The 27,777-nt window shown below is 29.4% G+C and overlaps 2 protein-coding genes across 9 annotated transcripts; one reads left to right on the top strand and one right to left on the bottom strand.

Moving 5' to 3' along the window:
* Nucleotides 1–45: 45 nt before the first annotated feature.
* Nucleotides 46–18,662, top strand: LOC122515299 (AMP deaminase 2). Of its 8 annotated transcripts, XM_043632610.1 has the most exons (13): nt 46–557; nt 2,284–2,441; nt 10,088–10,316; nt 10,766–10,946; nt 14,726–14,882; nt 15,456–15,660; nt 15,842–16,389; nt 16,475–16,770; nt 16,852–16,978; nt 17,055–17,218; nt 17,292–17,586; nt 17,666–17,776; nt 17,864–18,662. In XM_043632610.1, exons 3-13 carry the CDS (start codon nt 10,223–10,225, stop codon nt 18,032–18,034), a joined length of 2,349 nt encoding a protein of 782 aa, XP_043488545.1. In that variant the 5' UTR covers nt 46–557; nt 2,284–2,441; nt 10,088–10,222; the 3' UTR covers nt 18,035–18,662. The 8 variants fall into 8 exon arrangements, with proteins under 8 accessions (XP_043488545.1, XP_043488544.1, XP_043488543.1 ...); XM_043632609.1 differs by lacking the exon at nt 10,088–10,316 and having other exon boundaries at nt 15,474–15,660; XM_043632608.1 differs by lacking the exon at nt 10,088–10,316.
* A 900-nt stretch (nt 18,663–19,562) lies between these two features.
* On the bottom strand, nt 19,563–21,006 carry LOC122515297 (UDP-xylose and UDP-N-acetylglucosamine transporter-like). Its single transcript, XM_043632604.1, has 5 exons — nt 20,915–21,006; nt 20,589–20,805; nt 20,207–20,521; nt 19,936–20,087; nt 19,563–19,829 (listed from the first exon to the last, which is right to left on the bottom strand). The coding sequence occupies exons 1-5, from the start codon at nt 20,989–20,991 to the stop codon at nt 19,580–19,582; spliced, it is 1,011 nt and encodes a 336-aa protein (XP_043488539.1). The 5' UTR covers nt 20,992–21,006; the 3' UTR covers nt 19,563–19,579.
* Nucleotides 21,007–27,777: the final 6,771 nt, after the last annotated feature.

Genomic DNA, 27,777 nt, shown 5'->3' with positions numbered 1-27,777 from the left:
GTTTTGGAGTAGTTTGATACGGCCCTGACCGCATACACAGTAACTCTGGTATGCAGTAGTGACAGTCGCTGACCAGCAGCACACTCCAGCGTGTGTTGTGTATAATCGTTCTTCAATTTTCGATAGTTATTTTGTTATATATTCTGCATAAAAAGTTTGAAATAATCTAATTACATCCTAAATATTAATAGGAAGAAAGAGAAGTTTACAATTTTCTAATCAACGCACATGCGAGTGCTTCCATATGACTGTAACATCTGAGAAATAAGTTCGTAATATTTGTTGTGTTTGTCGTATATCAAGACGAAAAAAATAATAAATACTTACGTCGTTCTTTAGAAACGCGCGCTTATTTTAATTTGGTTATTCAAACGCCACGCGATTGGTCGAATTTTTTACCGGCTTGCATGTCGTACGTTTAATGCATTGTGATCACCGTTTGTCGATGTTCTTTTGACTATTTGTAAGTTCTTTTTTATTAAAAAAAAACAATTAGAAAATTGAAATACATTTATAAACATTCCAAGAATCCTGATTGTTCATCGTTTATAACTTATGTAAGTATGTTTATCGATTTTTAATGCATCAAACACTCCCTTACAAATTTGTTCCCATCCCAAGCGTAGGATACACAAAAACAAATGCACAATCTTGCACCTGGGATCATTGTTTTTTAATTTTTAAAATAAATGCAAGAATTGTAGTCGAAGAAATGGGCCTTACCATCTGAGTTCACTAATCACACAAACATATATAACACCAATTAATATTTTCTAAGATTTCTAATACATAAATGCCAGACCCTAATTTTTTCCTTGCAACCAAAATAAAAAGAACTACTTAATTTATTTGTTTTACACAAATACTTCGACCACACATAAACATCCTATAAAAATAAAAATCTAGGGCCCCATGATCTAAAACAAGGTTCTAATATAGCCCACCATTTTGTTCTAGACACTCAATCAATTCAATAAAATAAATTCTTTGTTTTATGAAAATTTGTCGAGAAATTCTCAAGTGAACGAACAATCATTTTGACATATCGCGGATTTTCTTTGAGAAAATTATTATTATTATTATTATTATTAATTTGTAAATTTTATATTTAATTATCTATCAATTTTGTGTATTATTTCAGCAAAATTATCGTTTTTGAATGAAACATTTTGATTGATAATTAAATGTATACATTTGTAATGTTGTGTTTCACATGTTCAAAGAAAATCAACGAGAATTGCATGCACTTTGCACCTGCGCATTAACTGCAAGTATCTTGAATGAATAACAGTGACATCTTGGAAGTTTGTTTTTTATAATTATTGATTTTTGCTGACTCAAAAATTATTGTTTATTATATATATATATATATATATATAAGAATAATTCTTTTCGCAGAAAGAATCAGTTAATTATAATTACATTATTTTATATAATAGTAATAGTTTCGAAGTATAGCATGAGTAACTATAGTTAACCAATGTATACATATATTGCATCACTGATTCATTTTTTGAAGAATTCTCATTCATTGAAAATACGTTATTACTGAGAAACCCATACAAAGATTCTATTAAACGATTTAATGCACTATTGTATTAGTATAAAGTACCTAACATTTTTGAACATGAAACGATCAAATCCCTCCCCCTTTGATACTGTAATTTAACGAGCTTGAATTAACTTCTTCATGATCTATTAAAAGAACACGAATTTCTCCGAAGGTCTTTTTAAAAGACCGCTTTAGAATTTGTTATGTTAAAACGTAGTAATCAATAAAATTAAACTGATCGTTATAATACAATCAAATACTTAAAAAAAAACAAAACAAACATTTATTAATCTTTCAAAAAGTCTTCTAAAAAGAATTTAATTTAATTTCACAATATTCACACATTAATTTTATTTCATTATTGTATAATAAAAAAATATAATAATTATATAAAATATATAAATCGTTATATATTTTTATTACATTTAAACTATTTTATTGAGTCAATTAATAAAAAGTTTAACAAGGTGATAAAAATAACGTTTGCAATAGATCATAAAATAAATTTGCTTCGTTAAAACTTTATCCCTTATTCGTTTACTTCCCCTAGAAGATAAAAAAAAAAAAAAAAAAAAAAAAACAGAAAAAAGAGAAATGACACAATTGCAGTGAACCATGTTTGTATTTGCTTTTCATCATGGTTCATATTATTTCTTGAATGTAACCACTGTTAAATTGCATGATCAATTTGTCAAGTTTTAACAGTTATATATATATACGAATGTCCACAGGGAAAATATGGAGGATAGTGTTGCGGTTAACGGTGTAGTTGATGTAAATGGAGTAAATGACAATAACGTTGCATCCGATAGAATTTATTACGAATTGGATGGCGAAGGTGATGCCGATAGTTCTACCACACAAGGACACAACCCTGATCAACGTGGTCGTAAGTGTTAAACTAATTTATACCTTTCTTTTCATTTACTTATTATCAAATAAAAATTAGGGCATCGGCGTATTATTATGAGTTCACGAAGGCAACCCCCCCCATCACCACCACCATTTGTTGCCTTGAATTTTTCCTGTAAATAATAATAATTATAAATATAATTTCATTAAAAATAAAACAGAATTATATATTATATGTATAATACAGGGCCTCACGTTGATAAGGGTCCCCTGGCAACTGCAACAAAAAGATTCATCCTAAATTTTGTTTTGTTTTTATTAAAAATTATTGGGTTGCCCGGATAAACCCAATAGATAATAAATCTAACAAATGAATGTTTTATTAAAATAAAAAAAAAAAAGACAGTAGCATAGAAAAGTGCTAACAAAGTACAGGATCGATCGTTTAGCATCAACTTTGTTTTCTAACTTTATTCATCTATATGTACACGTGTATATACCGAGTATATATATGCACATATACAAATACATACGCTATATCGATTTCTTACTCTTTAAGAAAACTTCACGAACTCCCATTAACTTTGCCTTTCGTGCTACGAAAGAAGAAAGCATTATAAAAGCAATTTAGTGAATATTTATAATTTCTTGTCACGACGAGGACCACTTGATGTTCACCTTATTACGCAATTGTCACCAAACGTGACAATAATAAAATTCTTTATATTCGTCAAATTATTCATTGAAACGTAACATTTAATCTTTCTCATCTGTTGAAAATGATATGTACATTGATTTAAATAGTTTTCTTTGTTTTGTTGAATTATTTTCATTTTGTCTTTTTCATTCCTGTTAATATAATCTTCAAAATATTCCGAAATTATTGTCAAAAATATCCAAAATCTAATCTTAAACTCATTCAACCGTGTTCCATAAAATTTGCAAAACTGTATTTCGTAGAAATGCATTTTTATATTTAACGAGATCACAAAACCATAGAAATATTTTACAAAACAGAATTATATATCGTAGAATTTTCAAAAATTGATGATTTTTATTTTGCACAAAATTATTAACCCATGAAGAAACAATTATAATGATAATTATTTCGAAATAATCTTTGACGTTTGAATAGTGAATGAACATGATACACAAATTAATCGAACAGATTTTCGTTCGAATATTGGCATTAAGCCTGAGCCCACGTATTCTTCTTCGTTTCTCCTTGTAGTATTTTTGACACTGTCAGAATATTTTCTCTCTGTCTGTTTTTCAACACTAACAGAGTTCGGGATCCTCCGAAGGAGGTGTCGGTGGATGAACAGAAAGAAAATAACTCTCGTTAGTTTCAGTTTAGTATAGTTCAGTTCGGTTGCCACGAACAGCAAGCAGTCAGTTAGTTCACACATCATTCACAAGTACTTTTTTATATTTATTTCATATTTTGATCACGTTCATTTTCATTTTGTCGAATACTCACTCTTGACTCTCCAAATATTACATTCGTGTATTATTTTTAATTAAATATCATTAATATCGATATTATATACGAATGAGAGAGAGAGAGAGATACAAATTGAAGACATTTCCTTTCGATTTGACGTGATAAATCAAAACGGATCAAAGTGAAAGTGAACAAAATAAAATACCAATAAATTAAATTGGCCAAAAGTATATTACTCGTATACCTTGTTGTGACCATGTACTTGATAAGAATAGTATGCAACACGTAACGTTTAACGTATGTGTGTTATTGAGCTAAAAAATTAAGCAAAGTGTAAGACAAGCCAATCATTGGACGACTGCTTGTAATATTTTAAACGTAGTTTTTAACGTCAGTTCTTCGAGTAATAATATCGATGCCATTTAACGAGTCAGTTTGAAAAGAACCATCTATCGTGCCTATCGTTGTTTTAAAGTAATATATTATAAAAATACAATTAAAAATAATAATAATAATAAAAAAAAAAAAAGAAAATACAAAATCAAAATGTCGAGCAGAGGTGTGACGACAACGGAAAACGAAACATTTCTTGGAATTCGGCTACCATCGATCTTTCTCGTCGATACCGAAGAAGGTAATTCAAGAAATTACACTTTTATTAATTAAATGTTAATACACAAAATTTAACATACCGTTATTGTAAATAATATAATATCTATGTGTATGTATATATATATATGTATAAGTGTGTGTATGCGTAGGATCGTATAATTTTCAATGGCATTTAAAACAAATTGTCATTGAAAGTATTTGGAGCGTTAATGTTGCGTAAGTGGTCTCTTAAAACGATCGTCTGCACGAAGCTATTTTAGTCGACTAGGGAAACAATAGGAAAAATTACTTTTAAAATGCGATTACCAACGGTATCTTATCAATGACGTTCAAGTATTGACATCAAGTATTTTAAAAATATTTAATGTATAGAAACATATAAAATTACGTTGAACGTTTGTTATGAAGTCAATGTAAATAAGTTTAACACTTGTATGTCTCTCTCTCTCTCTCTGTAAGTTTATAAACGTCAAATTTATCAGAAATATGCTTGTAAATGTAAAAGTGGGAGGTGAAATGATTCTTGATTGGAGAGAAACAAATTCTTCTGTTAAAGATAAGCAATTAGTCGTAATACAATCGTTGTCTTATTCGGTAACCGTTGTTCGTATTTATTATTGTTCTTCATATTTTTGTTTGATTGAATTTTTTGTTAACGATATATACGAATAATTACGAAGTTTATATATTAAAATTATTCAAATTATGTACGAGACGGGTTTCACCAAAATACGAAAATCCGATCCAAGTAAAACAGGTATATATATATACATTTTCTATTTATATATGCGAGTAACGGGTTTGAAAAGTTTCAAGATTATGTTGAAAAATACGAGAGTAGATTTGATAAATAAAAAGAAAAGAAAAAAATCAAAATAATGTCTACGTTAGGATAAAAATTAACTCACTGTATTATATTGTTCAAAATTAAAACGAATATAAAAACATTTCGCGTATTAACATTTTATTCATCGACACGTTTTATATACGTATAATCAAAATCAGTTTTAATGAGCTGGAATTATTAAACGATAGTAATTAACATATAAACAAAAAAGTATCAACAAATATTTATTTTCTAAAAAGGAATATTTTTCTAGCTTGGAACTTGTACCAATTAGAGACAATTCGAATACAAATTTAAATGAATATTGATACGCGAGTAAAGAAAAAATATTACATATGTTCGCGCGCGTGTCAGAGAGATCGAATAAATTGTTTTCTATCTCGTTAGGTAAATTTTTCTTTAACGAACGATTAAAATGTTCTTCGATTTAACAAATCTCCGATAGATTAGAAGAAGAAACAACAAAATACGTATGATATGCAAATATAATATTATCCTCGAATTGTTTCAATAGAATTGAAGTGAACGATTCAAAGAAAAGAATATATTTTCGTTAGACTACGACCATGTGTTTATTTAAAGCGATTCCGTATTACGAAGTTGACTATGCAGGTAGATGATAAACATCGGAATTATGATACATAAAGTTAAATAGAAAAGTAACAAATTGTTAGATGCGTTTAGATTCAAAATAATAGAAGGAAATTCGAGTAGCTTAAGAATTTGTACGTAGTACGAAGATAACGGTGCCAAGAGATGGTATTGATCTTTTCCACTAGCAAGTAAACGAGAGAGATTCTCTATCTTTCTTTCTTTCTTTCTTTTTCTTTCTCTTTATCTTTTCTCTCTCATCGAGAAAGGAGAGTTTGGTTCGTTGCCAAAACTTGATTCACTGACAAGACTTTCCACGAGAAAAACACCAAGTGACTTGAACGATCCTCGAAGAACCACATCGTTCTGGTTACCCTAACTATATTATGCACATATACATATATACATATATACATGGCTATATACTTATATTATACGTGTATTATGTATTGCGTTAAGAAAGCGTACCTTTCTCGAAAATCTATTAATATGTACTAACTAAGTTGATCTTTCGAAGTACCGAAAGTTTTAATTCAAATTACAATTTTTTTTACTAACATATATATATATATGTACATGTATATAAGTTTTAGAATTTTAATTGTCAAATGTTTCATCGTGTATTATATTTTTTGTTGTTCATTCGATTTTAAGATAATTGTAATTATAAATATAATTGGTATATTGTTTTCTTTTTTTCATAAAGATCGATAATTTTATAAATTGGTATACTTAAACTGTTCTTAATTTTAATGATAAAACGGAATATTTTAGAATATTATATTGTTAAATGTAAAGTAACTAACTATATTATGCACATATACATATATACATATATACATGGCTATATACTTATATTATACGTGTATTATGTATTGCGTTGAGAAAGCGTACCTTTCTCGAAAATCTATTAATATGTACTAACTAAGTTGATCTTTCGAAGTACCGAAAGTTTTAATTTAAATTACAATTTTTTTTACTAACATATATATATATATGTACATGTATATAAGTTTTAGAATTTTAATTGTCAAATGTTTCATCGTGTATTATATTTTTTGTTGTTCATTCGATTTTAAGATAATTGTAATTATAAATATAATTGGTATTGTTTTCTTTTTTTTATAAAGATAAAGATAATTTTATAAATCGGTATACTTAAACTGTTCCTAATTTTAATGATAAAACAGAATATTTTAGAATATTATATTGTTAAATGTAAAGTGTATTTACAAAGGGCACGTTTGAATGTACTTGTCAGGAAAAGCATTTATGGGAAATCAGAGAAAGATAGAGAGAGAGAAAGAGATAAAGATAGAGTTGGGAGGATGTGAAAACTTAGAGAGAGAGTAATGAAAGAGACGAACATTGATTGTTCTTACTATTGGAGAGACACCATTGTTCCACCTATCATCATAGAATTCTCAACTTTCTATACAATTTCAAAATCCAGATATGTATAATAATTAAGCTCATTTAATACAAAAAATTCTATTCTCAACGTAAAAGAAATGCAATTCCCATTTCGCGAACAAAGAGAGAAATAATTTTCATTTGTATGCGAAATAACAACGACGATGGATGATTCACGAAATTGTTTTTCGCATACGTCGAGCCTTGTTATTCATTCTGAAAAAAAAAAATATAAATACATAAGGATTAAAAATACAAATTGAAATATGATATTTTCTAATAAACAACCGTGCAGAATAAAATACTTTCCACGAACAAATCTATACCTCTATCGAAGAAGAAAATATCAAAAAAGGGAATGGAAAGTAATGGGAAAAATTGTAAAAGAAAAAAAATAATTAAACGAATTTCATTGGTGGCGCTAAGAAAAAAAAAAGTAAAATATAATAAAAAGAATAAAAAAAAGAAAAGAAAGAAGAAACCACGTCATCTTGGCACAGAATCCCGGATGTGTGTTACACCTTTGCACGTTCGTAGTTGGTTAATTACTAATTTATTTACTTACTCGTTCTTGTGCGCAATGTGCGTGTTCTATTTGCGTGTATGCATGTGGGGTGGGGGGGGGGAAGAAGAAGAGGGGAGAAATTTCACGTACGGATTCTGTGATGTCTACCAAGTGCCAAGCACAAACTACAGTCAGTGTATTCAACACTTGCAACCAGTTAACATGGTCACCGACCTCTTTCTCAAACATAAACTGAATTCGTTTTAATTTCCTTTCTCTCTTTATATCTATTTTTTCTCTGCTTTTGTTCGAGATTCGATACATACGAGAATATCGTATCGATACGTTTATTTGTTCTCTCACGTGCGCGAGTGCTGCGTGTATGGCGTGATTGTTTATTTTTCTGTGTTATTATTGAACAACAACAAAAATTGTTAAATCAAGCTTAAAAAAGATATATATATATTAACTAGAGCAGAAAATATTTCTCACTTATTGTTGTTCTTAGTTTGAGAAATTCCACGGTAAGAATGAAATCTATCTCGATTATGTTCGAGATTAAAACCTATTTTCCTACGATTCGATGATTCTCAAAAAAGAAACCATTGAAACGTCGATTACAAAAAGAAAAGATTCTAGATTTCGAAAAATGTATTTTTCAATTACGATCAAATAATTGAGAATACGGTTTGAAAATGTTCATGAATTTATCTTTGATAAATATACAGTTCGTTGAAAATATCTATTTATCTATGTGTTCTCCTCTCCGTCTTCTTTAAAACGATAAGAAACGGAATGGCTTTCGCATATTCATTTTCAATTCGTTGCCTTCAAGATTTTATTTTCAAAAAATTGTACGATAAATATTAGTCATTTTCTTTTTTTTCTATTATACGTAACAATAGTAATGTAATTATTCGTTTTTTGAAAATTTCTTTGAATGTAATATAATATTTCTAAAAGATCGATCTTTTTTTTTTTCGTTTGGAAATGAATCAACGCCAAGAAATAATGTGCGTACTTCGCGATTATGGCTGAAAATGTATCCTCCTACGCGAGATCTTAGCCAAATTTAATTATACTTCATATATTTTCATTCGTTTTTAATCTATTTTCATATTTAAAATCATAATTCCAATGATATTTTGAAATTATTTATATCGACGATCGTATTCGATAACCTTTATCTGATAAGAAAAATCCTAACTTCTTTTATGCGTATTATACACTGGACAATGAAAAAATAACATATATATATATGTATATTATCCACACGAATCGGGAATAATATTTAAATCATTGTTTTCATTTCGATAACGGTAAAGTTTTTTTTTTTTACTATCAGAGATATACACACATATATATATATCTGTACAAATAAATTGAAACGAAATTAAATAAATTTATACGAACGTCGATGAGACTACGAGATTAAACATAAGATTAAGACCGTAAAAATAAAGAAAAAAAAATAAAATACGAACCGCATTATACTCCCATCGCAAAATTCGTGAAATTTTTTTTCCCGCGAGTGTAATTTGTGTTTGTAGAAAAAAAAAAAAAAAGAAGAAAGAAATAGAAAAGAAATAAAAATAAAAAAAATATAATAATAATTCGGAATTGCCACTCCTTCGAGAACAACTCACGCCATAATCTATCCCTACTATTTCTAATAATAGTTGCGTTCGCGTGCATGCGTCGATCTATAAACTACAGAACCCGTTTCTTCTATATGGCGTCTTTGAAAAAGAAATAAAATAATAACAACTTATTCGAATGACCGATTGCTAAATAAAAGGGAGTACGCCATTGCAATAAGAGTGTTTCCAACAATTACAAGTGTTTGTTTCTTTCAACTTGTGCGATTGCATACATATACATTATAACAATATAAAGCATATGTCAGTTTATATTACATACACCTATACATGCATCGTGAAATATTCTAATTATATTCTGCGTTACAAAAAAGAAGAAAAAAACAAACTAATAAATTATTTACGTTTAAAAAAGAAAAAAAAAGGAAAAGAAAAACCACGAATAGAATTCACTTATTTCCCACGTGTGACTCGTTTCATCGCTGCCGTATTAATAAAAGAAAATTATTTTTTTATAATGATATATACTATATATATATAAAAAAAGAAACATATTTTGTTTATTGCACTTTGCGCCGAATGAAAATATTGCGAAATTTGTCGAGGAGGAATATACTGCTTGAGGACAAACGGTTTCCCGTCCAATAGTAATTAAATCTTAATTTAATTTTAGCCTATTAAAAACTCACGACGATCGATGTTCCAACGGTCAGATTTTATCGTATGAAGTTTAAAGACGATAACCAAAGTGGAATTTCTAAAACTTTTATTCTATAGGAAGATCACGTGAATAATATATCGATATACGATGGTACTGGGAAATGATAATGAATATTTAACCGGATATAAACGTAATTCCGTAACCGAATGGTTGCAGAAAACCGGTCAATTAAAATATACTGGTAATCATTCTTCATATTGTTTTTTTTCTTCCTTCTTATTCATTTCTAACGAATTCCTATATTTCATTATAAAGTATTGGCGCATAGAATGATATTTTATCGCAAACATAATTTATTTATTATTCGTTAATTGTAATATAAAGATGCGAGAGAAAAAAAAGGATATATCGATTTTTTATTTCTACAATTTATCTTTCGAATTTAAATTGCAAATACACAGTTTAAAAATCATCGTGCACTTTTTATTTCATTTTATTTTTTGTTCTCAGTCGTTACGTATAAATAAATAATTATATATATAAATTATGTTTCACCTGTGTTTTTGCTTCTGTTATTGCATAATAAACATATTGAATGAAAACAAATTAATTCTGTGTACCAATGCTATAAATTCAGTAACAGTGAATTTACCGAGCAGTTTCTAGAAACACGTTTGTTTATTATTCCAGGTAGCGAAAGTCCTGTTTATGGTCTGGAAGGTAGCGTAACAGGAGCAAGTGGTGGTGGTACTTCATTAAGACTTGCTCCGCAAGAATTACCAAATGAAATTTCAGCACCTTACGAAGTACCGCAATTTCCGATCGAACAGATCGAGAAGAAGCTGCTCATCCAAAGACAGCTTACTGTTAAGTAAGTAATCTTTAATCTTATCAAACAATATTTCTTTTTCATCGTTGAACGAAGTGGTTTAAATATTAAAAATAAAAAAAAATAAAAGGGAGAAAAGAAGAAATAACTATAACGATTGTTAGAAAGGGTGTAACCTTGAAATAAACCGATCGATCCCACGGTCGCTTCGGAATTCATGAAAACTCAACACAAGAATCTTGAAACGAGGTCGCGCCTTTATCCTGTCACGTTGAATGTGTGTAGACACGTTGCGTCACGCCGTTTCCTCATGGTGATGTGATGATGATGATGATGATGATGATTATGATTATGATGATACAGTGACACGAAAAGAATAAACAAAGATATAATCATGCACGTATATGCACGAGTGAAGATAAAAAAGAAAAAGAAAGAAAGAAAAAAGAAAAAGAATAAGAAGAAGAAATAAAATTAGGATACCTCTAGATTTTGTTCAAATTTATGTAAATCGATTGCATATTATAATACGCGTTATAAATAGCACACACAATACGATCAAGGATCCTTCTCATTTGTATATCTATCATTCTACTTCCGCGTGTGTTGCAAAGTTTCGATCAATAATTCAGCACGGAGCCTGCATGATTAAGCTTAGACTACTTGACGTAACTTTGCTTATCTCAATTTCTACATCATCATCCGTATAATAAAGGTATATTCTTCGAGGGTAATAATCGCGTACATTAATTTAACGCCATAATTATAATCTTTTATTTGTCTTTTTCTTTTTTTTAACTGTAATCTATAATTTATATTTAAAAATAAATTACGGACAAAAGAGTAAACACAATTTGCGGTTAACGCGAACTTATTTTCATGCACCAGATAATGTTGTTTATTTTTTATTTCTTCTTCTTCTTCTTAATTTTTTTTTTCATTTACTTTATGCAATTAAAAGTAATGGTAGAACTCTTGCAAACGATCGAGACGGAATTGTATTAATTCAATCAATGTATTAATTAATGAACAGAGTATATATTAATTAGCGAGAGACGAGATGCTCGGGTGCTTTTAATGAAAGACATTTCACGATTTTAATGAAAGAAAACAGAATGTCTTCATTTAGAAAGAGGAATAATCGAGTTTACATTGCTAGTTCGAGTTAGAACGTTTTTAATATTTTGTTTGACTTGTAATATTTGTAATTGAAATGGATATAGGTGTACCATAAAAGTAGAAAAAGTATTAAGTGAGTAGTGGTAGTGCAGTAAATTGTGACGGTATTAGTGATGATAATAGTATTAGTGGAGATGGTGGTGGTAGTGGTGGGTGGTGGTGGTGGTGGTGGTGGAAAAATATAGGGGAAAATAGTTGGATGAGAAGCGTGTAAACGGAAGTATAATGTTGTATTGGTTTTACACGTAATACGAGGAACGCATACGACACGAAAATAGGAAGGGGTTGTTGCTTATGTGTGCTGCTGGTGATTTGCCCTCGCTATCGTTCTCAGTACTTGCGCGAACGTTGACGCGACCGGACGTTGAAAACTTTTCTGCATAGTCCATGATATTTCGGGAAAAAAAATCAGAACTATGCACGAGACACGAAATCATCGAAGTAATTAAAAACCGTCCGAGTGATTGAGACGAAAATTAAACATTAATTTTTAACAAATCAAAAATACACAAAACTTTCCCTTTTAGAAGGTGTTCCTTTATTTTCGAACAAATCGTAAATTATTTCAAATAAATAAAACCGTATTATATACGGTTTTTCTTTTTTTTAATCCTACACGCGTGTACACGCGTATGTGTGTGAGTATACGCATGTGTTTCGATGCCTCGAATTTTTCTCAACGATCGATCGTGAAAATATAGATTAGATACATCTTACGTCATCATATTTTTTTTCTTTTTTTTCTACTTTCTTCCTGTTTTTGCTCTCTCTCTCTCTCTCTTTCTATTTTTCTTTTTAAGGGTAGTGGGGAGTAATCGTACAACGAGTTACCGCATTACCGTGACATTGGACGGTTTCTTCTCTTCTACTGCAGTGTGACACAACACCTTTCACATTTCATTTTCTTTTAAGTATTATAGTCTATTTCATTGAATTAATTTAATATTGTTCTTGATATACATGATCGTCTCCACGAACACGTGGATTATTATTATTATTATCACGTTTAATAAACTATTAAAATATTCTATAACACGTTAAATCGTCTTTACGTCGATAATATATTTGGCTAACCTTTGATAAATCGTATTAGACACGTGGTGGTTGTTTAATCGAAAGAGGCACACAAGCTAATTTAATTGAAATTATCAAAGAGAAAAGCGGTTGATGTTGTAGCAACAGGTTACTACTTTTCATTATCATGTTCCCTCACATTTTGCTCTAATTAGAAAACATTCAAACAAAAATCAACTCAACAAGTACGAAATTAAAGATAGTGAATTATTTTTCGAACGATCAAAATTACCCTTTTTTCCATCAATCATATTTTATTCCATTATGGTAATTATTCCAAACACTACACATAAGCATCGTTATGGCGATAGTTTATGTTTTATACGTGAGAGAATATCTAACATTCTAATACATATCAAATAAGTGTGGGATAATATATGACTGATAAGGAAACATTCATGTAAAGGAGATCCACCAACACTACAAAACATTTATAACTGTAGATTTAAATTGTTTACGTGCATTTGTGGATGCGGTTAGATGTATTAATACTTTAATAAATATTATCGAAAATCACATGAAGTATTCAATTTCTTAAAATAAACTCATATGATTAGAATGAATCATGCGATATTCTACGATACGGAAGTTTCAAAAAATGTTGTAATCTTGATTATAGTTTAACGAGAAATATGAACTTTTTAAAATAGCGATTATATTGAAACAATATTTTTTTCTTTATTTTATTTTATTTATATTTTTTTTTTGTACACTTCTGTGAGATAAGATATTTATTTAAAGACAAATAAAAAGAAAAGTAAAGACATTAGCGTGTTGTTAGTAAAGTTTTGTGCGTCTTCAAATACGTGCTTAAAACAAACCGACAATAGCAAATAAGAATAGGAATACGTAACATGTTTGCTGGTGCAAATGAATCGAAAAAATGGCTACGGGATAATACCATACTTCTGAGGTAAATCAAACGATTTTTATTCTTCTTCTTTTTCTTTTCTAATCTTACTACACATCGTTTAAAAAAAAGTAATTAGGTGTCATATATTTCTGAGGGAGGAAAGCTTGAATATCCTTGCGTTATTTTCGAGAGAGAGAATTAAGATAATATATATTTTTTATTTAATATACTATGACACGTACATCAATAAAGTTAGACTGACCTAATAGAGTTATAATCTTACCCGACAGGATATCCATTTAAAATATGATTATCTATCCTGTTAAGTTATTTTTAGTTCAATCGTGTATCTATTCATTATACCGATATAATCATTAACCTTCGAATCATTCATTGTTTTATTAAATATTTTCCTTAAAACATTACCAATTATCAACGAAATATCAGTCGAAAGTTCAATGTATTAAACCTGGTCATTGTCTTTTATCAATTATCATTTTAAATGTTTATAAATATAACTTGAAATATATTTTTATACTCTCTTCCGAGATTCGAGTAATCGCACGCGCGAGGTATCGCCTGTTGTTTGTATTTTTTTTATTCAAATTTACCCCGTACGCAACGCTACAAATTTTCTTCTTACTTCGTTTATTTTTGATTCGTAATTTTGTCGTGTTTTTTTTTGTTTAATTTGTTCTTTTTTGTTTCTTTATAGAGCCGCGAAGGATCTCGAAGAAAGACGCAGTCATTATGAACCATCGATTGGTCCCGGAGTACCCGATCACACCGATGATCCATCATTTAATTTCGAAGAAAATGACTTCGTACCACACTTTCAACGAGTTTCAATATCCGGCGAAGATACATCGGGAGTAAGTTTGATTTACAAATAAAATAACAAATATTTAAGAAATTAACAAATGTTATATTATTCGATAAGAAATGATCCTTGGAATTAGGAACACTCATGATGTTTCTTTCGAGACTTAACTTGGTCGAGAAACCTTGCGTGTGCATTTGTCACTCAAGAAACCTTTGTCAAATACGAGTCTCTCTTTCCACTATTATACTTTAATATTTTTTTTCTCTCCTCTTACTCGCGCGTACGAAAAAAAAAGTGTGATCTTGTTTGACTTAATAAATATATGTTTTTTTGTTTTTTTTAACTTAACAAATATTTAATAATAATCATTAATAATGACGATGCAGTGAACATAACGAATGTATAATTAACGATGAAAGTAACGTACGTAGGTCATGATATCATCCCCTTTAATCGATCATTGACACATATTTAACTTACTTTCGTTATCGAACGATTCAAATAAGTTAGCAAGAATGTCGCAAGAATTTTATTATCTCTTAGGAAAAATATATCAAAAGATCAAATACGAATATTATGTTGTAAAATATTTCTATTATTAATATGAATTGTTTGTTATAAGGTGGGTGTGTATTTGCAGGTACCTTTGGAAGATCTTCAACAGGCATCCCAGATGCTCGTTCAAGCTTTGGTTATTAGGGAAAATTATATGAACAATTCTAAACAAAGTTTTCCTTCGATCACGACCAAATTTTTACGCAGCATCGATAAACGACCTGTTACTTCCAACGACGAAGTTCAGCACGATGATCGCAAAGCTATCGCAGGTACGTGTGCGTGTGCGTGTTGCACGTAACAAATTTAAACAAAATAAATAAATAAATAAATATTTTTAACATATACATTTAAATATGAGTTTTAATATAACGAAACATTCGAGTCATATTATATTGAGTTTGATTTGAAATGTAAAAAAATAATAATGCAATTATTTATCGATCCTTCCAGATCATCCGGTACACGCGCCAGCATCCCGTGGTGATCCTTGGGAATGTAAATTTCCGCCATCTAAAAATTACACGATATTACCAATAAACGGTGTATTCAACGTTTTCGCAAACGAGGAAGATGCGAAAAATGGCGAACCACTTCCATATTCCTATCCAGAGTTAGGAGTGTTTGTTAGAGACATGAATCTTCTTTGTGCCATGATTGCAGACGGTCCTTTGAAATCATTCTGTTATAGAAGATTGAGTTATCTTTCATCGAAGTTTCAATTACACGTTTTGTTGAACGAACTCAGAGAATTGGCTAGTCAGAAAGCTGTTCCGCATAGAGATTTTTATAATATCAGAAAAGTTGACACACATATTCATGCTGCTTCGTGTATGAATCAAAAACATCTTCTTAGATTTATTAAGAAAACGTTGAAAAATCATGCCGAGGAAATTGTTACTTGCTCGAAAAATGGTGAAACCATGACACTGAGCGAAGTTTTTCAATCAATGAATTTAACTACGTACGATTTAAGTGTAGATATGCTAGACGTACATGCTGTAAGTTTCTTCCTTTTTTTTTTTATTTTTATATATTTTGAAATTATTAAATTATTCTACAAAACGTTTGTTTCTTTGTTCACAGGATAGGAACACGTTTCACAGGTTCGATAAATTCAATGCTAAATATAATCCTATCGGTGAAAGCAGATTACGCGAAGTTTTTCTTAAAACGGATAATTATCTCAATGGTAAATTTTTCGCAAGCATAATCAAGGAAGTAGCGAGCGATCTCGAAGAATCTAAATATCAAAACGCTGAATTACGATTGTCCATTTATGGTAAAAGTCCTGAAGAATGGGACAAGTTAGCTAAATGGGCGATACAGAGCGACGTTTATTCTGACAATGTACGCTGGCTTATTCAAATTCCAAGACTTTAGTACGTATTTCAACTTATTTACATTTATTTATCATATATATATAAAATATAAAAGATTAATTGCATATCTTTTATTTATAGTGATATCTTCAAGTTAAATAAACTTATAACCAATTTCCAAGAGATTTTGAACAATATATTTTTACCTTTATTTGAAGTTACTAATGATCCTAATTCTCATCCCGAATTACACAAATTTTTACAATACGTAAGTAGTACTGATTTATTTGAAAATATATTCACTTATTATGCTATTACTTATTCAATATTTATTTATACAATAGGTGATAGGATTTGATTCTGTTGATGACGAAAGTAAACCCGAAAATCCATTATTTGATAAAGATGTTTGTCCTCCAGCTGAGTGGGATGATATTGAAAATCCACCATATGGTTACTATCAATATTATACATATGCAAATATGACCGTATTAAATCACTTCAGAGCGTAAGTTAAATTGTTAATAAAAAAGAAAAGTTAAAAAAAAGATTTGTGAATGTTATTATGATTTATTTCATAGTGAACAAGGTTTCAATACTTTTGTTCTTCGCCCTCATTGCGGAGAAGCTGGACCGATTCAACATCTTGTTTGTGGTTACATGATGGCAGAAAATATTTCTCATGGGCTTTTGCTAAGAAAAGTTCCTGTACTCCAATATTTGTATTATTTGGCACAAATTGGCATTGCTATGTCTCCGTTAAGTAACAATTCTCTTTTCTTAAACTATCATCGTAATCCTCTACCCGAATATCTTGCCAGAGGATTGTGCGTAAGTCTTTCAACGGATGATCCTTTACAATTCCACTTCACAAAAGTAAGAAAAATAAAAATTCATATATTATATAGTTTATATTACTACAAACGTTTCTTTACAAATTTTGATTCGTTCATAGGAACCTTTGATGGAAGAGTATAGTATTGCTGCACAAGTATGGAAGCTCAGTTCATGCGATATGTGCGAACTAGCTCGTAATTCAGTTCTTATGAGTGGTTTCCCACACAAGGTTTGTTGTAATATTTATGTAATAGATTTTTATATTTTATATTTTGTGTATATTATATTAAATAATTTTAATCCAAATATTTTATAGAGTAAACAATACTGGCTTGGTCCAAATTATACAAAAGAAGGTGTTGCTGGTAATGATATCACTAGGACCAATGTACCGGATATACGAGTGGCTTATAGATATGAAACTTTGGTCGATGAATTATGCAACATTTGCAAAGTCGTAGAAAAACCGGAATCTATACTATTTTAAACTTTGGTTAACTTTGCAAGATCTATTATATTAAAGTACAACGATATTTTCTTTGAAATGAATCATCTCAAATATGGGCAAAAATTTATAACGGAACAGATAAGTTTCTTATTTCTCTAATGAAATAAATTAATTTGATTTATCTTACAATCTTTACTAAGCATTTCTGTATGATATATATATATATATTTTTTAAATAGGTAGACTATTTCTTTCATATGGAAGATCTTAAATTAATATTAAACAAATGTTTCTCGTTAATTATATTTCTTAATACAAACAAAAAATATCTAACTGTATTATATTTCTCAAAGTATATGTTAAACTGAAATCTGACAATACCTTTTATATATATACATTTTGGTATCGAATATTATATTTTTATTTACTATGCATATTTCCATGGTTACGTATAAGTGAACAAACTAACTATTAATAATCTTATATAAAAGTGTCTTTCAATATCTTCGAAGTTTTTATTCTACGACAAAGAACAAAAGTAAATGGCAGAAACGAAATCTTAAATCTGCGTGTGTTGACCAATTGACAAAAATTACTTATTGTTAGTTAGAAATACTCCTTATTTTATTTAAATATCGATTAGTTTATTAGAGTTTGATAACTATATCTTTTTTTTACAATTTAGCCACATCTAATAGTAGTATTCTTATTCTTTTCTTTTTTTAAATACTTGTTCAATTTAAGCTTTTAGTTTCTTACATTTTTATACGTTTATATAATATAATTATGTATAAAGTATAATCAATTTAATTAATATAATTAACGCATTAAACGCCAAACAGCCTGGATGGAAAGTCTAAGGACAATTCATAGAGAGATCAGTGTGACGTTTAATGTGTTAACTATGATTTTCGTATGCAACAAATTATTTCATTTTGGCATATACCTATATATATATATATATATCTATATTTATGTACATTATATATTATTATTAATTTAACAAATTTATCCAAGGATTAACTGTTCATTATTAAATAATCAATCATATGTGTATATATCAAATTACAATTATCATTAAATTTGGTCAAATTTAATAGATCTTATCTATTTTTCAATTTATTTTTATGGTAAAAGTTTATCAAAAATTGTTTTATTGATGAGCCTACATTTATATATAGATATATAGTAATGCGACATTTAATTATTATAATGTATCTAAGTAGATAATCTTTATACGAATATTTTTTTGTAGAGAAAGACAGAAATATATAATATACATATATATACAGGATGTCTGAACTTTCTCCAACTAAACGGTATCAAATCCTTAAACGTAGCTATGTTTATATAACATTTTTTTCTTATTTTCGTGCATAAAATACGCTGATATCATTTGGCTGGAAAATTCTTAGACATCCTGTATGTACATTATATATTATATGTATATAATATTATAATTTCTTCATGAAAATATCAATTATTAAAATAAGAAACTTTCTTTACTAGTAATACAGCTTTAATTCAATTATTTCTAAAATGTCATTTAAATAAAAAGAAAAACAAATTTGAGACTATATATACTTATTGTACTTTTGCTTTCTTCGTAGTATTATATTGCAGACTTTGAGAGATTTTCGATACAACCTCTGTAAATATTATTGTACCCGTAAAGACTAGAAATGTACCGATCCAATGATATAAAGTAAATGGATTCTTGAAATAAATGATAGAGAAAATCAATGAAAAGAATTTTCTTAAAGTTATTACCAGTGTTACAGTAAGAGATGTGCATTCTGTAGTTAAAACAAACACAGAACTTATGCACAGATATCTGTAATATATAAGTTAGGAAAAATATATAGGTTATGTATCCTAGGTACGATATTATAATAAATTAAATAGTCAATCATAATAAATACAAAATGTTATAAGGATACTGCGTAAGAACGTTTCCAATTAAATAAACAATTACTTTAGGCATCGATAAATTAATCACAGGTATAATCAACGATTCCGATGCCATTGCCAAAACAAAATGGTCATAAATGTTAAACGTCAGCGGTAAAAAAAATGGAAACGAAAGTAAATGCTGAAATTGATCATATAAATATCTTTTCAATTAATGAGTCTTTGATAAATATTAACTCGATATAAATATACCCATTTATATCGGCTATATATATTATATATAATTATAAAATTTCGTACCGTATAATATAAAGCTTCTCTTGCATTTTTCCCATATCGTTCATGTAAAACCTCTTGATAGATACCCATTCTAGCAGAAACAAATAATGCAATAGTTAATAATGTAATACCTAACATCCACCAAAAGAGATCATCCCATGGCGTAGTTGGAACGTGTTCAACGTTCTTAGCTTGCAATGACTTAATGTCTTTGCTGCTGATAATAGTGCATATCGCAATTCCAAAGGTAATCATAAAAACAGATAAATATTTACTAAATGAGTAATGTTTCTTTAATATTATGATACCCATTATCATGTTAGCTATTAGAGAACCCTAAAAAATTATAAAACAATACAATTGATACTTTGCTAATAAAATACACCTAATATTATTTACTCACAGCTCTAAAAATCATATGTAGTGGCATCGGTATATTAAAATCAAATGCATAATTGTTACAAACATTGGTAATAAAAAACATTGCTACTAATATGAGGTAATCTTTTATACCGATGTTTGGTTTTACAGTTCCGCATTTGGAAGTAAATAAAAATCCTTCTAAAGATATAAAGAAAAATTGTGAAAATGTTATTAGATTTCCACTACCAGGATCTTCTCTGTAAATGAAATATCAAATATACAGAATAATAAATATTTTTTTTCATGGAGATATTAAATAAATAATATGAAAAGTGAATATATATATATATGTATATATATACTAACTTAACAAGAAGTTCCAAAAAGACCACATTGGTGCAGCATCCCAAAAAAACACAAAATATTGCAATAGCCGCACGCATTTTAAATATTAATTGAAATTTTGTTCTTTATCACTTAACCTAACAACCACTTCAAGCAACGTGCCACGAAATATGTAAAATAGATTGTGAGTAACATAAGGAATATAATCGTTGCCTTATTCAAGGTATTACTGATAAATTTCTATTCATGATAATTTATTTTATTACGTAACCTATTCATACGATACGTCGAACAAATAACAAGCCACCAACATGTATAAAATAATGAACTTTGTATACCGGTAATACAATCAATCAATTCATATTCACTATCAACCAATTAGTTTCTAATTAATTTATTTGTTTATATATATTTAACATGATTTTATTTAATTTTATTATTATTATTATATATTTAAGTTACATACAAAAAAAAATTAACACCGTAAATAATATTATTTATATGATAACACATGTTATATTTTAGATTACGTGAAATATTTTTAAGATAGAAATAATAAATTATATATATAATAATGTTTTTTTTTTTAGAAAGATATGCGACTAATCATTGCTTTTTAGTAACTTAATATAAAACTGTAAATCGCGACCGAAGGATACAGAAATATATATAGGCTCACAAGTCGCCTTCTTTATCTACCCAGAATCATCTTACTTACTACCGAAACCACCAGTGGACGATAATAGATACTTAACGAGATGACGATACAATATTATCAAAGAATATAGTATTCATTGATAATATATGATAATATATGATATATTCTTTGATAGTAAATATAGTTTAGTTACATTGTAATAAAATTTTATATAATTCTATTTAATTTTTAATGTATAAACATGTGTGTGCCTTCAGAAATGCGTTTATTTAAAAAAATTAATTATTTGAGGCGTTCAAATAGAAGAAAATTTCCAAGATTTATTGTTAAATCCTAGGACGATCACCTGTAACAAAAAGAAAACTATATTAATCATACAATCAAGTGATAAAATAGCCTGACATAATAATCGTCCAATTCGCAGATGCACTTTTCTCAATTGAATTTTATATTTATTTTTATCAAATCTCTATTTATTTACCGTTGCAATGAAATTAAATTTAAACGCGTGATTTACATTTACATAAAATAAATAAAAATATAAAGAAATAGGAAAAGTAAAAATACTAAGTTACAAACAAAAATAATATCTATTAATTATTATGAACTACTTTTAAACTGTACTCTATAGAAAAGAAAAATTGCAAATTTAAAAAAATACGATCATAGTGAACGATTGTAAGTAACGAAATAAGAAAATAGTAATTAATGTAATATTTAACTAACGTTAATTAAGTTTCTAAATTATATAATACGGAAATTTTAATATTTTTGACTCTAACTAAACACATATGCATCTTTTTTGACGATGTAGACACGAATTTGGTGTCCCAAGGAGATGGAATGGTCCATCATCTCCAATTACAGCTACAAATTAATGACGAGCAAGAATGTAATATAATAAAATATAAAATATGACTAAAGAACTATTTTCGAAAAGTTCGAACTATCTGTTGAACTTTTGAAAATAACTCAATAGCCTCAATAGTAGTTGCCCTCTTCAGCCACATTTAAGTGGGGGCCTCTTCGGCATTAGCCTCTTCTTTCTTCATCCCTGAAAACTGCATTGGACATTTTCAACGTGCAAGAAAGATAAGATATCTCATATCTTTTTTTGCAAATTAACTTTTATTTCGTTTATGATTCTAATATGGAATTATGAAAAAATTAATTTATATTTAATGTTAATTATATTCAAGCTCGTATAACCATGGATGAACTTAGAGTTCATTGCATAATATTACACGAGCACATTTAATCTAACGTCCAAGCAGATAATTTACCTCGATGACCTAATAACACGTCGCACTTTTAATATCAAATAACAAAATTCAATTGAAATTAAATAATGCAACAAATGTAATGCATTTTCTTGCAATATTTTCATTTCATTCATTTGTTATATTGAACTATATCAAATATTTTTCATTATAAGAGAAAATCGCTATTGTGCGAAGTGCTAATCACATAATACTTAAAACTAAGTATCAAATTCATCAAAGTATTTGCGAATTTGTTCGAGTCTATCTCGTTCGAGATAGAATCGAAATAGAAATGAATCTTTGAAATTGTTGCAAATCCCTTTGAATCATGATACATAATGAAGATTACAGAACAGTCACAAAATAAATTTACAAAGCAAGCATATTAGAATAAATAAAAAAAAATTTTTGTAACAGTTCTGTATAAACCAGGCGGCAAAATTTCCACTCCGGAGTGGAAGCGAACCTCGTGCCTTTCCTGGATCCTACCTACTTAAAATTAAAGTTTTCACATTCGCTCAAAGAAGTATGCTACCTGCCTGCCAATTACCGTATTTAAAAAGAGCAAATACACATACATACCCACCCACCCACTCCACGATTCTCTCACATACCACCAGGGTGCAAAAGCCTAAACTAGAGAGCATGCCCCGGGGCACCTCCGACACCCTAGTTCAAACGCGTTTTCTAAACTTATGGGAGTACGTACCAATGCTGTAATCGTCTGCCAAGGCTAGTGATTATTGCATAAAAAACTACAGCAAAAATACAAGTATACACTAGTATATGTGCATACTAGTAATATACGAGTATATTAAAGTTTCCACAAATAAATGCGGTAACTCTACTATGCAAAACGATTGTTAAAAAAAAAAAGTTCGTATCGTACGCGTGACTCTACAAGTTATTTTTATTCAATAACTTTAAAAAATAATAAAAGCGATAGTACGTATCACGAAACGATGTACAATGCACACACCTAAACGCACACACAGGTGCAACGTACACCGTGCAATCACTAGCACAATGACAGCCGCCAATAGGGGAAAAACTTAAAACTAAACCTATACTAACCGTTTCTCACCTATACGAGTAGCACCTGGGCACAGGCATAGATGAGAACGCAGAAAGTATAGGGGGGAGAAACGGGAGATTAGTAGATTAGAAGCTGAAAATCCTGATCTAAAAATATGATTAAAACACATAATACATAAGACATAAATACATTTTTATAGAAATTCATCTAAGCGGCTAAGGACTCTACAATATTTGATAAATATTAACTTTTAATATCTTTTAATATCTTTTAATATATTTTAATATATTTAAAAACCTCGGACGACTCCTTTCATTAAGTTGGCTGTTCTAATAAAAGAACTGGGCTTTGAGCCACCACTTAACTGCTAGAATCTATCCGTCGCGAATGAGTTTGTTTTCTTGCTCATTTATTTATAATATCGAAGTATCGATATATCAAAATTAATCGCGATTAGATAAACTAAGTACGAAGCAATGCATGTAAGACATTTATTACATGCTTTTCTGGACGAAAACGAGTAAATTAATGCTCGGTTTCGCCACTACTAACCACGAACAAAACACGTAATAAAAAAGAAAGTGCATTAATAATTGCACTGTTAATTAAATGAATTTAACCGATGAGACAAGAAAACCTATCCTGAACTAATAAAACATACAATACAATACAATATAATATACAATTTTCATGAGTAATTCCTAGAAAGGAATTACTCATGTGCTCGTCACTAATTTATTTAAATAATTACAACCAGTAACTCGTGCCGATTAGGACCTTTCATCCTCGACATGATTGAGCACCGGAGGGACTTTAAATTTTAACTCACGGCATAAGAAGTTCTACGATGGCTCCAAAACACTCCTACTTCGCAGCAAGTATTGTAGAATGCGAGTATCGAAGATCCATCGAAGATCCATCGAAGATCCATCGAAGATCCATCGAAGATCCACCGAAGATCCATCGAAGATCCATCGAAGATCCATCGAAGATCCATCGATGAATTCATTCCACATCTTTGATAAGGTAGAAAGTCCGTCGTCATATCTGTAAAATAAAATAGAACAAAACGATAAGTTATTTGCAATATAATCCAAAATCATATAAAATAAAATCGAATAAAATGTAAATAAAAATAGATACTTACAATGCATTCCAATGGGATGAAATTCAATTGCACCATGGCGATGCACCTCGCGTGAATCTAAAAACGCGGTATAAACGAAAATAAGAAACTATAGATGAGTTTCTTATCGCGAAACCGAAATTTTATTATACGGCGAACAACACTGATTCTAATTCGCGTTTGATTTTAATTTGTTTTACGCCCGATCACTGATTCTACACAACTAATTCAAAGACTGCTTTGCACACAGTCAATGCAAGTAGAAAAATCTTCATTGATGCACTGATTCTAATACGCGAACAGTCTGTGCGACTGTTTAAAGATAAAAATACAACTTTACTCGAACAAACTCTAATGCAATTACTGCATTGGTCGCAGTTAATTTAATATATAAATTTCAAAAATAGTTCGCGAACGCGACGGAATTGAAATGAAAACGAACGAACGTGCTTCTAATCCGTGATTTTAATTATATTTAACGATACAACACTCCCGTATATTGCTTCGCGCACGATAGCAATGCACGAACACTTGCAACACTTCACAAACACAATTCACAAACACTTCCAACACTGATATATTCCCATGATGATCTGAAACAGAAATAAAACAAAATTATAAATATCATTGTTGTAAGTAAAAAAATTATTATAATTATTGAGAAAGTGTTTAAAATAAAAATTGACTTACGTTTATTCTTCATTGATGAATGCACGATGGGTATCCTACCCTTAGGATGACGATGAGCACACGTTTAAACCGAATAAAAGAAACTTACGGAGTTTCTTAACCGAGCAAACGAAACTTTACATACGGCGACAACACTGACTTTACTTTCCGATTCTTTTATATTTTATTTTACGATGCAACACACGAGTACCTCATTGCCTACGCGCTCGATTGCAATGATGTTCTGAAACAGAAAAAGAAAAAGAACAATTAATATCATCGTTATAAAAAAACCATTAAAGTTATCATAGAAACGTTTAATAGGAAAATATACTTACTTTTAGTCTTCATTGATGACTGCAGGATGGGTATCCTACCCTTAGGATGACGATGAATAAAATAAAATTAAAAAAACTCTGAAAAGCTGAAACATACTAAAAAGATTATAGAACAATATATCCTGTGAATCATTCCTGAAGGCATTGCACACTTTTAAAGATATTTTATCATAAAGAATCAATATAAATTCAAGCAATATTAATTGCCTTTATCTCACTACTTGTATAAAATTACATATAAAGTATTTAATATCAGTAAAAATTGTTAATAAAAATCGATAACGTTATATATATATATATATAATAGTTTAATACGTCACGTCGTTAGATCTTATTGTTAGCTCGTTGAAGGAATGATCTGGAATGAACACGTAATCGCGTCCTTCATGTCGAACGTTCGGCTGTCTTCGTTTTGTTTTCGGCTGTCTTCGTTTCTTCTGTTCTCACTTCGAGAAATTCCTGGAATATACGTACACATTCGTTATTGCCCGTAGATAGAATATTTTGTTTTCTTATTTTCTCTCTCTCTCTCTCACTTTCGTTCTCACTCTTTGTATACATTTCTGTATGGTTTAAAAAAAAGAATAACGCTTACCTCGATGAATATGAAGATAAAAAAGAGTAAACACAATTGTTAGACTGAGTATATGTATTCCTGCTGGACTCTCCTAATGCTCGGTACCTAAAAAAGGAAAAAAAAAGATTACATTAGTATAACATAAAGAAAATCAAATATATGAGTGTATGTGTATGAGCTACCTATACTTATGCATATATGCCTGTATGTGTGTGTATGTTACAGGAATCGAATTTAATACGAAATACGATCTTTGAATACATAATTATGAAAAATAATTAATTAGAGCATCATTAGAGATGGTAGTAAGTATCGATACCATGAAGAAAGCTGGAAATTAGAAGAAATATTGTTAAGTAACATTGGTGAGATTTGGCGGCACGTCGAGATATATCGATGTTACATTCTCACAGATATCTATCGAACTTTTTAATATTTCGTTTTGAAAACACTCACGTATGAAAATCTTGTGTGTAGCTATCGTTTGATATGTAATAGAAAGGTGTAAAATACTTTTCAATTACCTGAATTAAACGAGATGACGCAGTACGCTGGAACATATACAGCTGACAGAAAATGGCGTTTCCTCTACCTTTCCCCTGCGCCCCCATCCGTTGCCACTGCGTTGCCTCTGCTGCGCATCTGCTGCGCGCGGTAGTATGCGCGGTAGTCAACTTTCAAAAAAAGTAGCGAAATCGACATTATCGTAATCTTTCGATTATATCATTTGGAAGTAATTTGCTAGAAGAATCTATTAGTATATAGGAAGATTATTTACGTTAGAAAATATTTTTTAATTACTTGAGATTAACGGGGCGACGTAGCATCCGTCTGATCTCCAGCACCGACGCCGCGAAAAGAAAGAGGAATGATCAGCAAAGAGCCCTGAGCAAATTCCCAATTACCATATAGAAATGTATTTTACGCACACGTACGTACTCGCCTTTCTTCATGACCACGCTAGTCAAGCTAGATATGATAATTTATTTATTAAATAAATAAAAAATTTATTCTATTTTTCTATTCAAGGTACACGTATCTTGTTAATATTTAAAAAATAACGAAAAGAATAAAGACAATATGCACTAAAATCCTTATCACACAGAACAGAAAAACATACATAATTTATTTATTACAATAATTAAATATTAATTTTATGAATTATTATAATTATTTAATTATTAATCCAAATAATAATTATTGTTATCTAATTTATTT

Source organism: Polistes fuscatus, unplaced genomic scaffold, assembly GCF_010416935.1.
Source record: "Polistes fuscatus isolate 324 unplaced genomic scaffold, CU_Pfus_HIC Scaffold17, whole genome shotgun sequence".
NCBI lineage: Eukaryota > Metazoa > Arthropoda > Insecta > Hymenoptera > Vespidae > Polistes > Polistes fuscatus.
The sequence above is the reverse complement of the archived record's forward strand: the minus strand, read 5'-3'. Positions and strand labels throughout refer to the sequence as shown.